Source organism: Cariama cristata, unplaced genomic scaffold (assembly GCF_000690535.1).
Source record: "Cariama cristata isolate BGI_N322 unplaced genomic scaffold, ASM69053v1 scaffold12474, whole genome shotgun sequence".
Lineage (NCBI taxonomy): Eukaryota > Metazoa > Chordata > Aves > Cariamiformes > Cariamidae > Cariama > Cariama cristata.
Genome location: NW_009613557.1, coordinates 3,871 through 22,243, shown reverse-complemented (window position 1 = coordinate 22,243; position 18,373 = coordinate 3,871). Strand labels below are relative to the sequence as shown.

The following is an 18,373-nucleotide window of genomic DNA, read 5'->3' as shown; positions in this document are numbered from 1 at the left end:
GAAGTGTGAAATATTGTGAATGAAGAAATTGCCAAAATCATTCCTGGTAGCATACAGCATATTGCTTGCATTCAGCATATTGCTTGCCTTTACCTTTAAATTACAGGAATTACTCTTAGCAGTGAGCTTAAGTTGAATAGTACAGTATATCAAAATACACAAGGCAGCTCACTAAAATTCTGAAGACTATGTATGATTTTGTTCTGGAATGCTAATGTTAGTAGCTTAGCCATGACTTGTCCCAAGTGCAATATTAGAAATTTTTAATGTAATCTTTTCTACTTGAATACAGTCTATATAAAATGTTAAGTATCCTATATTGCTGAAAAGATATGGGATCAAATTTCTTTCCAATAAATCTTCAGTTTTAAAAAAAATATGCATACAGGTCTGCTTTGTTCTTATACATACCGTGAAGACTACTTGAAATAGCAACCACCATCATCCATTAGCTGATTTTAAAGATCATTCTTGCAGTCTGTTCTCTGAGAATTGGCTTGAGGTTAATTGTGGTTGCCGCAGCTTGAGTCCAGCACTTCATAAATGCTAACATTAACATATGAAGAAATCCAGTTCTATTTTAAGTTGCAACTTTCTGCAATAAGAAATTCAGTGCAGCTTCTCTCTCTGTTTCACTGGCTGTCCAAAGGGTGAGTTCTTGTTTTTTCTTGGTTTAGGCATAAAGAACATTCTTACCTGTCTGTATTCACCCTCCCAAGTGTGAAGGTGGATACAGACCTAATGGGTTTTGCTCACTAATGGTTTCTATTGGTGAGAGAACTACTAAGTTTCTGGAAAGTTGAAAAGCAAAATTTAACATCTAAAATGCACTTCTAACAATGTATGCAGTAGGCTTGGTTAATGTACTACAGCAAAAGTGATGCCAGACAGATACCTGGTACACTTCTTCGGTTCTCCTCTTGCATTTCTTATCCTAGTCATCAGCCTAAGACTGATGTAGATGTCAGTGAACTGAATCAGACAAAGGGCTTTAAAGGTTTCTAGAGGTGTCTGCATGTTAGAAGCTGACACCAGCAGGTGCAGGTTGCAGTTTTTAGCCTCGAGTGAAAGGAGGTCCGTGTTCCTACAGTGTTGTCTTTGAAGCAATATACACTCTAACTGCACTTAGGCAAGCTTTAAATATTCACAGGAATAACTTTATGCTCTCATGAAATGAAAGATGGAATAAAAATTTAAATGCCTCATTTTTATTTAAGTGGTCCTTTGAAATGTGTTATTTTCAAAACTGGAACTATCTACAGAAAAAAGCTTAAGCATTTCTAATTCCAGAGGATGCATTGTGCCTGTAACAATCAAAGAATGTAGTGGACCGCCTAATTCCACTGTGGACATCTGATACAGCGTGCCTGAAGCAATCTTCTGATCTGGAGCACCCACACGTGCGAGGCCAACACAAATTGTGTTTTCAGTAATTTCTGTAAGAAAGAAGATTAAATGCTTAATTTATTGACTAATAGTCCTCTCATAAAGGAAAAAGTACTCAAAATGCTTAAACCTTAACACTACTTTCTTAAACGTCCAATTGATAAATCATTGGAGTGGCCTAGAAAGAAGCGTGTTCTTCAAAGAAAATAAAGCTCTATCTTAGGGATGTTTATAAGCAAGAATGAGAAGGCTGCAGAAGTAGAACATGAAATTCATTCAGGAATTGTGTTCACTTTGAGGAAACTGCTGCTTCTGATTCATTCTATATAAAGGATAGAATGAGAGGATTTAAATTTTAACAGTATTTAAGGAATAAACTTTTAAGAGGAGCAATATAGCTAGATGCGTCATCTTGATAGCTGCTGTGATTTCACCTTTGGTCTCAATAATGCTAGTCCAGAGCAAACTGTGAAAGATGTTTAGGAATTCAAGGTCAAAATCACAGTTCTGCATTATTGAGTTAACCTAGATTCATGCTGGTATTCACACAGAGCAGAGTGTGACCAGTCTTAAATAAAACATAGGAGAGATTTTTGAAGCTTGACTGATCTAAAATGCTCAGAATCCTTCTGCCTCCTGCAACTCTAATGGATCAAAGAGCTCACAATTAAAGATGGATAGAAACGGTATAGGGTTACCAAACAGGCTTTGACTAACCCTGCAGGAGCCACTAGCGCTCGTTCATCTCTGCTCACTGAACTACACTCTGTTCAAGCTCTGCCAAATCCATCTCATGACTAAGATTTAAGGCAGCCCGACACCGCTGCAGAGCAAGAGAACGCTAAGATTAAGAGGGAGTAGAGTTCAGAGGCTCATCAGTAAGTGTGACTTGAGAGGAGCAGTAGCAGATAGAAACATTGCAGTAATAGTACCGGGTTCTTCTCCTTGGAGCCTCCTGGTTTGAATAATGGCAAGCAGCTGTTCTGCAGCTTGATTCACAGTCATGTAGCGTGGTGGCTCATAAATCTTTCTTCCTCTGCAGGGAAAGAAGAGTAGAGAATTTTCACATATTACCCATTTCATTATCCCTAGCATTCTTCCAGTTTATTTCAAGAAACCTCTAGACCAGCTAATTGAACTTAAACATGCCCAGGCTCTCAAGCTGGGCCTTAAGAGTGGACTTTTTAAGGAAGACAGAAGTCTCTTGTGCTCTCACCACACCTGTGAAACAGCAGGGCTTCCAGCTGGCAGATCATTTGAGTCCTAAAAGCAAATTCAGCTGCTGGAAGAAATATGCAGGTTTTGCAGCTACTCCTGAAAGATGTGTTAGACTTAAATTCAAGGGCAAACTACTCTTTTTCTGTTTTGTCAAATGCCCTGTAGACAGATGATTACAGACTAGAAATATATTCTTAAATGAAATGCTGCTTTCTTTGCCAACTGTGGATTCAGTCAAACATTTTATTTTGAAACTCCAGAATAAACAAACCTCAATGATACTGTAAGATTTCACAAATGTTAATTTAGACCAGACTTACAGCATGTGTATGAATTTATATTTGCCACTGTCAAAACACAGACATTGCAGAGAGATGATTAAGATATGGCAAGAGCTTTTTTGAATACAGTTAAATGAATTCATGAGCATTTTATATATGTTGCTTATTTAGTTTTAAAAGGGTGGTATGTATTTAGTACTTCACACTGTTTCTAGCCAGTGTAAGGAAGAATTAATTCAGAAGGCTGTTCAGCTATTAATTATTTCAGGGTGGGACAGAACAGTAGTAAAATAACACTGTTTGCCAAGCGGAAAGCTTACCGCATTCTGACTTAAAGCTTCTCACAGAAACAGTTAAAATAAAGATTATGCTCTGCTGCAACTTCATTCAGTTACTGTAAATAAAGCCAGGTCCTATTGTAACGAACAAAAAATTTCCACTCCTTATTAGAAACGAAAGACCGTGGCCACTGAGAAGTATAAGATGAGAAGGCAGGTAAGTTCAGTATTAGAGTATGGGTAAAGAACCTTTGTTCCTTGTACAAAAAAGCCCTTTGTAGATACACTGTGTGTTTCTATATATTTTCAAAATGGTGACTCACTTCATTAGATTCTCCAGAGACTGCTCCTTCACTTTAATATCTGTAGAACAAAACAGCTATTAAAATGCAGATTCCCTACAAACTTCCCACTTAGTCTTCTATGTAGGTAAAGCTTAATTTAATTAGCAGATTCTGTAAACTTTATAACAACATTTTAGCTATTACTGGAAAAATATGGATTACATTCTGCTGTTTCATATTTCAAAGTACTGTAATTTTATGCATGTGATTTTACCCAAAGCTAGGGCAAGTTTCACAGATTTCAGAGCAACATAGATGAATAAAAATAGTGCTAAGTATACAACCAGCAGGCATATTTACCATAGAATAACTAAATGCCAGAATGTTTAAGCACACCAGGGTATTGGGACTATTCTCAAATTATGAGTACATTGTGGTCACAAAAGGTAAACTGGTGTGACTGATCGACAGTGATTACATCACCACCATGCAGGAACCTGACTTTCGTTAGCACTTCCTTCCTGTCCCAATCAAATTTTAGAACAATGTTCTGTTATGGGGAAAAAAAAGGATTTGGGCAAAAATAATACAATATGAAAGGGATCAGGTAAGACGCTGCACATCTGTAATTTTATGGAACTCTAATTGACCACAATCTCTCCAAGAGGCAATTGAACATTATCTGTATTCAAATGCCCCCAAAATATTATCACAGTGAAAGCTGGGTACATTTTTAATCTTGATTTTTTAAAAAAGTATTGCTTAAGTTATACAATCAACTCCTAAACCAAAGTGACCAAAGTGATAAAGGGGTTTAAAATGCAAAGCTGCATTATTAGCACACAGTTTACCAAATTGCTTATATGTCTGTGAAGTCACTTTGAATTCAGAAGTTTATCAGCACTAACGTTTTTATTTCATATTTGCTTATCGGGTAATCTAGTCTAGTTGGATAAACAATCAATACATACACCAGAACCACCAAGTAGTATTAAGGGAACAATTAATTTGGAAATTGATAGTTTTCACCTGTGAGCTACGATTGGAAGCAGGTACCACAACTGGCCCTAAACCATGACATTTATAAAGCAATTGTATGGTTTCAGAATTTTTACCCTCTTGCTACTGTATAAAAAAAAATTTAAAAATGAGATCATAGAAATGATTGTACAAAATATCTAAAGAATACTGTGGTTTAATATAGTATAGTATAGTTGTAATAATCCTTGTTCAAAACACTTGTGAAGTCATCCTTCTTTACAACAAATTACCAGAATTCTGATTTTTAGCGAATTTTGAAAACAAACAACTTTCAAGGCATTGGAAAGTCTGATGTGCACTGATGCTTAGACATTTAAATTGTTTCCTGCTCAGGATCCTCCAGTTACCACAGAGTTTGTTTTTACTTAAAATATTAATTGAGCCCTGAGAGATCCTAGCTGTGCCTAAAAGATGATACAGAAAGCTATATAAATACATATATACCAATATGCAAGTGCCTTCTAGTTTATATGGAGGCAGTTCCATAATCTTTAAGGAGTTACCTCGAGTAGTAGTTACTCAGAAAGTGGCTTTCAGCCGAGGACTGTTGGGTGGGATAAAGACCAGACAGCCCCATGGGAGAGCCTGGGGACAGTGCTCAGCTAGGAGCAGTATTCTGTTTCAGCTCCGTGATCAGCAAGGGTTTTTTACAGCACTGAAGCTTCTCACATGACAATCACCTTGTGCCAAAACAGCCTTAGATAAGACAATTTAGGAAAAAGACTATCACCTTACAAAATAGAAATGTGGTTAAATGTACAATTTAGCTCCCCAGAAAGTCAAACGTGTTGAGCTGTAACCTAATTAAGTCAATAAAAGATAGCTGCTATTCACTGCAACCTGATTTGGATCCTGAGCTAGATCTAGCTTAAAATCACAGCAATCTTTAGACCAAATATGGGCCTCCTGCTCCTATTTGACTTCTACAAAGGCATAATTTCTTACAGGTTTTCTGAAGAGGATTTAAGAAATTCCTGGCCACTGTAGCATGAACATAAATGGCTGAACTGACTCTTAAGTACAGATATACTGATGTTCCAATTTTTGGTATATTTTCAAAGATACATGTTAGCTAAGAATATTTGTTTAATCACAGACTTCATCTCGTGTATCACTATTGTCTCTGGATGCTGCGGAAGATGGTAGCTAAGGAAGCGTGCGTAGCTGCTGCTTACCAAGTAAGCACAGTGTGTGCATTCCATTCTGCCTGTTCTTCTTGATCTTGTCAAAAAAGCTTTCTGGCTTCCATATATCTGTCCAGAAAACTATAGAAACTGTCTCTCCAAAATTGTACAACTGTAAAACAAAGCAAATGCTGTAACACACATACACCATAAGAAAAAAGACAGTGTGCAATAAAATGCTATGAAAACCGTAAGCAATTGGCAAGACTGAAAAGTCCTGGGCCTAGTTAAGAAGTTTCATACCACAGGAAGAGTACTCTCCTGTAAGATGCCTAAGTTTGCTGTTTCATAGGTACATAAAACACTGCATTAAAAATAATGCTTCCTTTTAAAAAAGCTCTCCTGTGCTTCTCTATCTCTTGACTAGTTTTAGTGCATTCCTTTGCATTCCCTCCTTTCTTTTTAACATAAACTGTAATTAGTGAACTGTGTTTTCTTCTTCATACCAGAGATGTGCTGTTGTTCCTTTACTCTCCAACCAGTAAAACATCTTAAGTACAACTAATGAACTACCTGTTAAGTTTTTACCTATCTCTGCATTCACCTTTCTGAGGTATATTAACTAACTTCCAATCTACCTTCTATTCTTTGTTACTTAATTCTGAAGTCCTTTTAAATGCAAAAACTTTGTAAGATTAGCACCAAAATTACTATTTATTTCTTATTTCAGTTAAGGCTAGGCAACCTTAATGTTTTGATTCTACAGTTACAGTAGTATTTGTATTAAAACGGCACTTTCCTGCAGGTGAAAGCTGTACCATGCGAAAGAACTTACGTTCTAAAGAGACAGTGGATATGAAGACCTGAAGACAGGGACAGATTGTGCATGAAGCAGAGAGATGCAACGTTTTTTACTCACATATTGTAAGAATAATATTGCTAGCAGATTCTATGTCATACTCACTGATTTTATTCTCAATCTTAACACTGTTTATAACTGTAAATCCCTAATCTCAGTGAAGACATTTGAAGCAATAATCTTGCCAATCATTTCCAGCGATGCAAAACCAAAAGTCCTATGTAACCTAAGGCAGCATTTGGCTTGGAAGTTTTTGTAACCAACCTGAAAAAGGGCAAAACCATGCATCAATTCTGGTCAATTCAGCTCTGGAATGGGGCCATCCCAGACGGATTTTACAGCTTGCCAATATTCTGTCTGCTCAAGCCCACCAGCAAAACAATGGCTACACAGACTAACCTCCCCACTTTCTCTGTAAACTTGGAAGGAAAAACTGCTTTTCCAAGCCCGCTACAGGAGGCACTGTGTGTCGTGTTGGCAGAGAAGAGGACCCTATGTAGAAGCAGGTCTGGCAGCTCTGTGCCATCTGGGGATTCCCCTATACATACTTATTTTACTGTGGCATTAGGTTGTGGTTTTAACTCCTTTACACTGGCAGAGCAGAATTTGAACCAAAGCAGAAACATGTTTGTTTTCAAGGGGCCAAAAGCTCAAATTTTAACCATTCATGCTGATAGGAATAGTGTTTATTCAAAGATTCCTGGAATATTACTGAAAACATTTCCTCTTTTAAATATTTCATTCTAGCACAAGGACAAGAACACACAGCGTACATTTCACAACCTAAAGGTTCTTCCAGTAAGCTAAATATAGGTTGAACCAAACAAATTGCTCCTGATGTAACTGGTTAACTATTTCAAGGCTATGTTCTAGAAAAAGAAAAAAAAAACAAGCTATATTTTGCCTATTTTTCATGTGGCTATATAGAACTCCGTCCATTTTGTATCAAACCTGAAGAAAAACTGTTAGAACAAGGAGTTTGTCTTTCTGCCCTTTACTGTTAGAGCATCTAGGAGCAAGTTAACCTTTAATCTCAGCGGTAGGATACCTTCAGTCATCAACTGCTGAAATGTCCAGTACCAACCCAACTAGCTTACCATCTGCAACCTGAAAGCCACTGCAGTCATTTCCCAAAGAGCAGCAGCCCTTGTTCAGTACAGAAAGTGGCCTCAATTAACCTCAAATCTTATCCCAGTCCCTTTGGCATTTTGATAACCTGAAGGAGAGAAACTTCCACCTCTGCCTTTTAGCAAAGAAAAGGATGTGCAGAAATGGGCAAAATGTTACTATCTGCTAAGTACTTTGTTGGGAATTACATCTTTTAAACCATTCTGCCACATACTAAAAATAAGTTGGGCATTCAACTTTGTACCCTACAGCACTTGTTCTGATTGTTATTTCTCTCTTCTCCATTGATCATTACAAAGATTCTCCATCACCTTTGCCAACAAGATGTTAAGGAAGTTATCCTTTTTGTGCAAGCACTGCCAGTCAGATACACTGAATCTGTCCTTTGTTTACCAGGTTTTGCATTAAAACCAAAGTTTGAAGGTCAAAAAAGAATAAAACATTTTTGTCAGAAATGGCCTGTCCATTCAGTAGGAATAATTTTAGAATATCTGCACAAGGTATTGATATCATAGAAAACTGCACTTACAGTCTCACAAAAATACACTTGTTTTCTCAGCACCTGGACAGCACAGAAGTAGCTTCTACACTAACAAGATCGAATGGGGCATATTTTATTAACCACCTAGAAATGCCTTTGCAACTTATATGCCTCTACTAACTAAACTTCTAATTTTAACTCTCTCCCTGTACCTCATGCAGATTCAATTTCTTCCTAATACAGTTTCCTGTGCTGTGTTCTAATTTCTACCTATTGAAATCCAGCATGAAGTATCAGACTTTCAAGAAAAGCCTTGCTGTAGAGAGAGCAGCAAATACCAAAACTCCAGTACTATACTAAGGAATTCGCAGTTACAGAGGACAGCAGGTCCACTAGAGCCAGAACCCACTGAAATTAAAAAATACTCATTCCACCAACCATAGAAGACTAAATAGGGCCCCAAAATTCCAGAAATCATGCTTGTTGTTGGAATAAAACTGTGACACGTTTGTTAACCAAGGTATATTACAATGCAACTAAGGATTAATGTCATGCTTTGAGACTGTTAAGCAGCAGCTTAAGCAGACAATGAAGACCTCTGTATATTTTCAGTGAAACCATCATGCTGTACGGCTGCTGGCACAGCTTTAAAGAGAGGCAACAGCAAATGAAGTCTTCTGTGTGCTGCACTGTACATTAAGCAGCTGGGGTTTAGGAGTGGGCAAGATCTGTTCTGTACAAGCTAAAACATCTCAAGCAGCACACTTGCAGTAATCATCAGATCGGTTAAGAGTGTCTACATTCTGCTTAGGCACAAAAGTGCCACAATTTCAAAGGAGCTCAGTGAAATGGTTGGACAGACATTTCGTGCTCTCAGCTTGGAAACTAACCTTCTCACCTTCTCCCTAATGCTCAAAAACTTCACAGAAAAATTTCAAAAGGTCATTTTGAAAGACCTCAGTCTTTGGAAATACCCCTCCCCCCGCCCAAGTAGTAACTGGCTTAAGCAAAGCTTTGTGCACTTAAATTTTGCAATGCAATAGCTGAAGTCAGGAAAGGAAGCCAGAACACTCTACTCCACGGCAATGCTGTCTGCTAGACTTTTCTGCCTCCCACAGAATACTACAGAAAGCTGTTCTTCAACTCACACTTTCATCACCTCAGAACAAGCTAGAACTTCCTATTTTATTTACACACATAATAGGAAAGAATGTCTGACAACTTTTGGTACTGAGGTGCCTGTTTTCAGTTAGTATTTTTAACTCTTCTGTTAATGATGTTTCTTATTTTATTTGTTGTTTATATAAGCAGAATTGATTGCTAATTGAGAAGGCAGAATAGACTAAGAGAGAAAAAGTGCTGTACCATGATCTCAGCTTGGAAAGCCTGCATGCCAGTGAAATTTCAATGAAATTACTGAGCAAGTTCATTAATGGCCAGTCTGAATGACATCAGACACCTGAAGCTCTCCAGATCAACAGTCCTCACTTCAAATACTGGTGTGGCTAATCACCACAAAAATACAGGGCATAAAAAGAAGGAACAAGCTGAGACTAAATAGGGAAATTAAAAAGGGAAGATCCCCCATCCCCTCTAAAAAGTACTAAAGCAAGCAGGAGAGAAGATGCGAGATAATATTAAAGGTCAGTAGGGCAACAGCTGCAGAGAAACCAAGAAGTAAATATTTCAAAATGCAGACATTTATTTTTATAGCATCTTTCCCAGAATTATTACTGTATCAGCTGCAATGGTGACAAAGCAATTCTTCACTCACAAGCCTACCTCCCTTCCTAAAATTTCACACAGCTTCAGAACTGGCTACATGTCAGGGGAAGAAGGTAAAAAGGAGTCTTATCATTACATTTTTCAGACCTGGGACCTCTAGACACATGTAAATGCCTGTAAAGCCTGTAGGAGTGAAACACAACTCAGCTATGTTCTGTGTTGAGATAGTCACAGGTTACACCGCAGATAGTTCTCACAGGGCAGGTGTGTTCTGCAAATGAAGATACTGCACAGGCTGATCACATCCCACTGACAGACACTAAGAGGCTTTTTCTCCTAAGGCTATTCCTCAATGGAATTTGGAGACCGTAGAGCACCTTGCATTATCCCAGGTTGCTTCTTGATAAATCCCAAGGAACATACAGAGAAAAGCTAAGACATGTTTTGTTTATCCTTGTCGTTAAGAGTTTTGACGTGATGCTATGCAATGTTCATCCTCAAAAAAAGGAACCGAAGAAGTCAGATTTTTCCCCTTATCCTCCATAACCAGTTAACAACCCTTCAGACCATATACATCAGAATAAAGCGCTTCTACTGTTCTTTATACTATATATTGTTGCTAGAGAACAGCTTAGGAAGTAGGACAATCATCAACAAAGAGGTAGCAAGAATCAGTCAAGCTTCATTTTTGCCTCTAATTGGTCATATGAAACAACCACAAGCTTAGTTCTAGCCCTTTACATTATCTTATTTAGTACCACAGACTTTTAGCAACTTTGAATGCCTCTCATGAGAACCTTCACATGAAATTGAGTTTTTACCATTCACACACACAGGGCTATGACTCGTTTTTGAACCACAAGCCAACAGATTGGCTCAGTTGTCCCAAAAACATCTAGTCCCCTTAGCACATGCCAGAGAGAAAGCAACTGTGAAGAAAAAGATGGTTGGCTGAGGGAAGCCCACTCCACATGATTGCAGTCTTCAGGAGGCAGCTGAGACAAATCACATAAAAGCAGCTGAAGGGAAGACCACCTTTTTCTCTTGGCTGCCTCCCGTGTCAGTACTTAGGAAACAGCCACTCCAAAAGCAGAAAAAAAATTCAGCTTTCGAAAGACTCAGAAACTCCAAGCAAACTTGAATAGGACAGCATTTTCCCTCCAAGGTAATGTCACCTTATCTTTAATAAACTTCTAAGACTCTTCCCAGCAATATCAAACCATGATTCCTTCCCACCCTGGTCACTTGGGTTACTAATGTGAAACGAAGGTATCTAAATGGAGAAAAAAGCCTATTCTGATTAAATGGATATTTCTAGGTCATGTTTGGTGATGACAAATGGCACTAAGTTGAACAGCAATCGTGAGTAATGAAATAGCATGACTAGCACTGATTTAACCTTTAAATGGTTTGAGAAACAAGTGCCAACTTCTAAAAGGCTCAGAAGCTAGTAGTAAGTGAGAAAACCAACCAGTGATGGAAAACAGTCTGTTTTAACTGTCAGTGAATAAAAAACATTTTGTGTAGAGCCCCTCCTATTAGAGCAAAGACTATTTTTGAAGATTGGGGCACAGAGAGAGGGCGGAACTCAGAGGTTCCGCTCCTGCAGCTACTACAGTTTTTTTTATTTGACTATGAGCACAGCCAGTAATGATAGCATCCTTCAGCTTCCTTATCTATAAGGAGTATTTTTCTACTTGACACTGAAAATGTACTTACCTGTCCAGTAAAGACTCAAAAATAACATAGTAAGCACTGCTTTTGCATTTAAGCGATTAGCTAGTAGTGAAAAGACAAAACTATTTTATAACTGTAATTGCCTTACAAGAATTAACTGGACTGCAAACAAAAAAAATTGAGATGAGTCACTGAAAGAAACAAGGGGACATGCAGATGTTTGTTCTGAAGCTATTCAGGTGGAAAGTGGGTATGTCTCAAAAGAAAGGCAGGTCTTTGCCATGACATGTTTTTTTCCTAGCTACCCTATCAAAATATAAAGTAAATGCTTTCAAAACTAGCAACACCACTCTCCTAGAAGTGAGTGGCTCTTTTGTCTCACCCCATGCCTTGCCTCCAGCTTTGCACTTTAGTTCTCAATCCTTTTTTTTTTTTTTTTTTTTAACAGTACTGCCATTATTTCAAGCCATTTCAAGTTGCATCATTCCTTCACACGCATCACACAGGTCAGTATGATATGCTCTTTCTCATGTGTTTAACCATCCATACTGCTGCCTCAAAGGTACCTTACCAGAACTGGATCAGAGAGAATTCTGTCCTGAGAGCACCCCTTTGGCCAGTGACCTTCCCAAACTAACCCAGATGTCATACAGATCAGGAAGGAAGGAAAAAGGTGTAAATTAGAGATCCTGATTTTTATGCCTCTTTATTCAAGGACTAAAAGCCTCAGCAATCAGCCCTATTCTGAAAAGCTGAGTGTGGGTACAGATAAAGCCATGGAAGTCAGGCTAGGCTCTCCCTTTTTTCTCAGCTTGCAATGCCGAATCCTAGTCAGACAGAACGAAGGCAAAGTCTTGCTCACAGGGTAGCTTAGCAGTAGTAGAAGAGAGGTGAGCCTGTTACCTAAAATACTAAGCTTTCCAAAGCTATGGAACTACAGTGCAGCTGCTGGTGAGGAAAGCTGAACTGTGTCACTAGTTACCACCCACTAGAAGTGTTCTCTGAGAATTTCGGCCTTCCCCTAGGGACTTCTGTCCCCTCTCCCTGACTTCCCTGGCAGTTTGCATAGATAACAAACTGCATGACTTTCTTCACTAGTGGTTGTTCCCCACTACAACAGGAGTCAGTGATCAACATACCTACATGTCAGATTCTAGACAAGAGGTGAACCTGCAGAGAATGTGCTAAGAGGCATTCACACGCAGGCACTTTTCCTGGCTTCTCCCTCCTGGCATATTCATTTATTTTTGAGGGAAAAGATGTTCTTCAGCCTTGGGGGTGGGGGGGAAATCTGACACAGTGAAGCACAGCAAGAACAGTGTAAAAGAGGGAGCCACAGGAAGTCATAGAGCCTTATGCCCAGCCAGACTAATACTTTGCTAAGTTATACTGTCCTCTGCTTTCAGTAGCTATAGCTCATTGTATCAATCTGTCAGAGCTTCCTAGAAGTTCAAAACATTTAATTTTCAAAACTAAAAAAAACCCTGTTCCTTGTACAAATACAATCTTCACCTATGCAGCTGCACTGATTCTGTTAAATGGGCAAAACGATTGAAAAAAAGTATTTGAAAATAGATATTCACCCTTTACAATTTGGCAAGAAGTATATTGATGAATCAAAGGTGACAAACCATCACTAATGCTCTACTGACTTCAGTAACTCAGTACTGTACAGGAAAACTGCACAACTACCAGAATGTTGTTGACTGCACAGAAAGACTGCTGCGATGACAACAGACATGTTCTTTTGTGAACAAACTGGGCTGTAGCTGCATTTTACTGAGGGTCTAATCAGCAGTTACAGCTCACTACGCACATGGCTTTCAGAACAGCGTATAAAGGTGTTTCCTGTTTTTCTCTAGTAAGAAAGAAAGAGGTTTTGTATCACAATCAGATTAAAACAAGAAAAAAAGCCAAGCCTTTTCTGTGGTGAAGCAAAAGAGGAATCCCCGCTATACTTGACAGCAGCTTTGCAATTTGAAACACAGAAACTCCAAAACTAAAATGATGGCAGGAGACAGCCATGAACATAAACACTGTTGAAAGGAATTACAAACTTCCACCATGACTCTAATTAAATCACAGGTGACTTTTTTGTAAGACACCCTTCACTTGCTGTTTATGCCTGTAAGAAGCTATGAAGAGTTAAAAATATAGCTGGTTATAGTCTGTCCAGTAATGCAATATGATCACTATTTCCTAAAATGCTTTATACAACAACATGAATGTTGAATTATGAGAAGGCAGCCCCTCCCAAGCCAGAATGGAAAAGGGGATGAATGCCAGAGTGAGTAACATCACATTTCCTTCATGGCCTGTTCCCTTCAGCATGGGGTAAGGAATAGTAAACTAATCTCCAAAACTCTGCATATGTGGAAAAACCTTATGGACTGTTTGCAACATATTCTCAGTTAGTTTTCTGCTCTTTTTTTCAATTAACCTAGAAGCTCTATACTCCTCCTTACTATGCCTAGCTGGAGTTGTGGGGGAAGCAAACTTTCAGAAAATTTAAGTCACCTGTTTTCTTTGGGAATATAAGCCTTGCATCTTCTTTCCTAATGAACGTAAAAGAACAGTAAAAAGATAGCGGGAAGTAGAAACTACTTGTCAACAGCTTGACAGTAGAAGCAAACTTTGCACCACCATGAAGCCAAAAGGGGAAAGGGTGAGCCCCAGCCTCAACTCTTGTGTTACCCGCCCCAGTAAGTGCAGTCATGCGACAGCTGCCATCTGTCTGCTGTATGTGTAGATTTTAGACACCAAGGAACCTATTTCCTTCCTAAAAGATAATTTTGCCCAAGTCTTACAGCAAGAGGCAGGTATCACTACGAAGGTGCTCACAAGAACTATAAAGAATATGAATCCTGTGCTGCATTCCCTTTAGCATTTGCATTCACATCTCAGAACAGGTGTCAATGCAGTGTTGCTGAACTGCCAGATCAGACAGGGCTCTCACATTTCTAAACCATTCAGGTGTGATCAAAGCCAGAGATAATACCCAACTTACTGCAACAGATCTTCTGCTGCTGGGCAGCATTAAAATAACACTATTGGAGTTTGTCAGTGTAAATTTGAAGGCGTCAGTTGTTTGTTAAAATTAAAAATAATGTTCTTTTATGTTAAGTTAGGAAGAAATGCTTCCTCCTTCAGTGATGAAAATCTATTGTTCAAACACTCAACTCTTGTCTGTAGTACACTTAGCTTCCTGTGCTTGCTTTTGGTTTTGGTAAAGTGGGAGCTTGGTTTAAGGGTTCCCATACACAGGGCACCATTCTGAATGTTGAGAAGGCAGGTTCTACGTTAAAGTAATGAATAAAAACAAGAGGGGGAAGCTTCAACTAATTTATATGTGATTAGTTATGATACTTACATTGCCATAACATTTTTCATGCAGAAAACGTAATAATGGACCTATACATGTATAAAAGGAAGTAGCGAAGTATTTTCTTGGGGGACACTAGACCTTTTCTACTTTAGCCATTCAAGAAGCACAAAAATTGTCATTTGTTCTTCTAGTCTTTGGCTAGGCAAATTCAATCTCTCTCGGCAGATGGGCAGAAAGTAAAGACAGGTCAACCTCAGAGAGAAAGAATGCATCGCATACAAGATTTTGGAAGTAGTTATGGTCAGTGTTGGGCATATAGACAGACCTGTCCATGTATTCCTTTTATGACAAGACCAGCATATTTCTCAACAGGATAACAATTTAAGAATAAACTTATCAAGTGATCATCAGTAGTAGAAGGAAGCCAACATGAGCAAAACTTTATCTGTAAAATAACTCAAATACCAAAGTCTTCTGGGGCAGAGGGAAGTTAGAGCAGAGAATAGAAGTGTTACTATTCATTTTCACATGTGCTCGTCAAAAGGGACTTTTGCTGACATGTAGCATGCTGAAAAGGAAGTGTTAACAAATTCTGACAACAGAAGTGTACAGTTGCTACAAATCTTCAAACTTCAGATTGCAACATGCACTGCTGCAGCAGTAGAAGAGCTTGCCAATTCTAAGTTTAGCAGTTGTGGAATAGCATATGCACAAAAATGTTACCTGTAAACCACAGCAGCCCACTGCATTCATTATTGAAGCATTATGAATCACCTTGTATGGAATCCCCAATTTTACTGCACGTAGTACTAAATCACTGTGTGTTGTGGCCCTGTGTTAAGAAAAGAAAGGAATTAAAGATTGAAAAGATAAAGTGACCAAGTGTTACTAGCATTATAGTTTGTTTTGAAAGTAAAATTAAACCCTTCACAACTAGGGCAATGTAAAGGTGCCAAAAGGGCAATAATAACTTGACTCATTGTTACAGGAAAGTCGAAACTCCAATAAGGCTTCCATATGTCATCTTCCCTAGCTGAAAATACAGGCATCCTCAGTATGTTATGGTTCTTTGCGGATTTCTGGCATTATTAAAACTGTAACACCAACACAGTTGTTACTTTTTAAAGTAGCTTTGGCATGTACTTGAAAAGGAAAGTTCCATTTATCCTTTGTCTTCTGCAGGTGTCTGTTGGACATCTGTTGAACTGTTAAAGGTCAACTCTGTTTGGCATAGACTTCAACAAAACTCCAATATTTCCTTACTTGCTGCATAGCCAGGCCTTCTCCCATCTGCACCAGTGCATGCCAGGAAAGCAAGACACTCAAACAAGAACTTTGAACAGACTGAGGTAAACTGCATGCAGTACTTAGAAAAGACACCCTTAGACTAAATCAACTTTTATAATATTTAAGCCAAATTACTCAAATTAGCAATGCCTAAGTTTGATCAAGTTTGTTCTGAAATAATTAAGAAAATTCTAGTTAAGCTTAGAACTGAGCTAAATTTGGTCTAATGCTCAATAAACACGTTGCAGTGACTGGGGCAAGAATTACTGGGCTTGTAGTTTAATGCAATTGGGGTTAGAATCCTTCTAAGATAGCAAGTATATATAGATCTAGCAAATCTTTGAACTGCAACAACGTTTACATACATATCTTGTTTGCATGTATGCTTATATACAGGCTGGGCACTCCATTTTCCATGTGAAATATGAAAATGCACCTACCCCTTACCCTAACTTATCAAACTTGAACAATGGCCTTAGCAATCACGTTCCCAAGATGTACCACACATTTCTGTATGGCCATTCCAAAGAAGGAAGCAAAGAAAGAAATAGCATATGCCAATCAGAATAACAAAATAGGAAGACTGCTTTCATCCTGGCCTGGTTCAGTTACCCTAACAGAACTCTCCTCACTTTTAGTCTGGTAATTTTGACACTGCATGTCTGACTAACACCAGTCAGCACATCAGGTGCTTCAGACTGGAACATCAATGTGGCAGCAGCTGGCAAGGCTGTTAAGGATCAATCATTTAAAAAAGAAATCAATTTCACTGGAGGAAAAAACAAAACAGAGGAATCTGAATTTGGGAAATCAGAGACCCTGATACAAACAAGCTCCCAGACCTAGGAGAATGCAGTAAAGTGATCTAAAACAACACTTCAGTTAGCAAGCAAACCGTGTTCCTAAATTCCATAAGCAAAGGTGATTTAAGAATGCCTGCTCTAAGAGAAGAGGGGACTAGTTTTACGGCCTTGTATTATCCCCTTCACATATATGGGACAAGGAACACTGGAGGATTTTGTGGTTATGCTAATACCGACCAAGGGATCAGCTGGCTTTATTCACTGAAATTTGCTCCAGCCAGTATTTTCTCCCAATAGATCTGTCCATAATGACTGTAGCTAAAAGCAGAAGTGCCCTATGGAGGACTCAGCTAACACCAGCAAGGGCTTCATGGAGTCAGCCTTATGCACACAGAGCTATACTACTATTTTCTGTCACTGATACAGATTCTAAGTTTTATGGGTAGTAATAATGTGAATGTTAGTACCAGGCTAGATGAAGGTGGGCTTTCCAGTATGCTACTAAAATTGTCAGGTTTCTGCTAGCACATCTGTAGCTGTTGCCACATATGCAGATAAAAACTTGCAGTGAACGACAGTGAGAAGAATGACAGGGGCACAGCTTGTTTTATCTCTTTAACCACTAGCCACCAACACCTGAGATTTCCTAAGGCTGCCAAATACTCTTCTTTATTTGCAGATATACTTGAAACTACGAGCAGCTGCAGTGACATGGCTTCTGTCCTCCTCCCATATGGCTTCTCTTAGGACAGAAACATTCAGTACTCTTTCCTAGTAACCTCATGAACCCCTAAATCCTTAGGGTTCTATGTGGGCATAGGAGCAGTTCTAGCTGCAATATTAAGAGCTAAGAACATAAACATTCAGAGAGAAGTAACTCATTGAAAAAAAGGGTAGTTTTCTACAATGATGTAGTATGTTAATCAAAATTGAAGTATTTTGACACGGAAACTAATGATAACTGAGGCAGATCAAGATACTGCTCACAAGTAGCAATTACATTTCAGTACATGTAGGTTGTTTCTTTTCGTCTTATGTACTTACATCAGTCACTGGATCAGAGCACAAGAGTACAGGTAACGTGGCTCTACGCTCTACATGAATCCTCATTTTCATGTTAACATGCATTGAAAGTATAATTAATATTTCTGAAATACAGCATCATCTGCCCATAAGTGCTTGTTTAATATAATATTCTCTTGCCAATTCCCTTCAACCTGTGTTTACATAAATTATCAGCTTTTGACAGATGTGCACACTGCTCCTCTTTTTCATAAACTCTCTCTATTTTTTCACTCACAAATAGTGTGCTCAGTGATTTGATTTCTCTGGTGCCCCTTAACACTGTGGTATAAATCTTCAATCACCAGCTGGAGACTAAAAGCTCTTCTGTATGGCTTGACATTATAGATTGATGGTGCTTGACTGAAAAGACAGAAGGAGATCCTTCTGGTGATAGTAAAAGACTATATTTTT

General features: G+C 38.6%; 1 protein-coding gene across 1 annotated transcript in view; it reads right to left on the bottom strand.

Moving 5' to 3' along the window:
- Positions 1 to 1,186: 1,186 nt before the first annotated feature.
- Positions 1,187 to 18,373, bottom strand: part of DPH5 (diphthamide biosynthesis 5) — a 20,899-nt gene continuing 3,712 nt past the window's right edge. The window contains exons 4-8 of the mRNA XM_009699072.1: positions 15,531 to 15,639; positions 5,664 to 5,784; positions 3,487 to 3,526; positions 2,319 to 2,422; positions 1,187 to 1,436 (exon numbers count right to left, since the gene is read on the bottom strand). Of these exons, the coding sequence (XP_009697374.1) occupies positions 1,213 to 1,436; positions 2,319 to 2,422; positions 3,487 to 3,526; positions 5,664 to 5,784; positions 15,531 to 15,639 (598 nt within the window). The 3' untranslated portion in view covers positions 1,187 to 1,212. The remainder of the gene's footprint in view (positions 1,437 to 2,318; positions 2,423 to 3,486; positions 3,527 to 5,663; positions 5,785 to 15,530; positions 15,640 to 18,373) is intronic.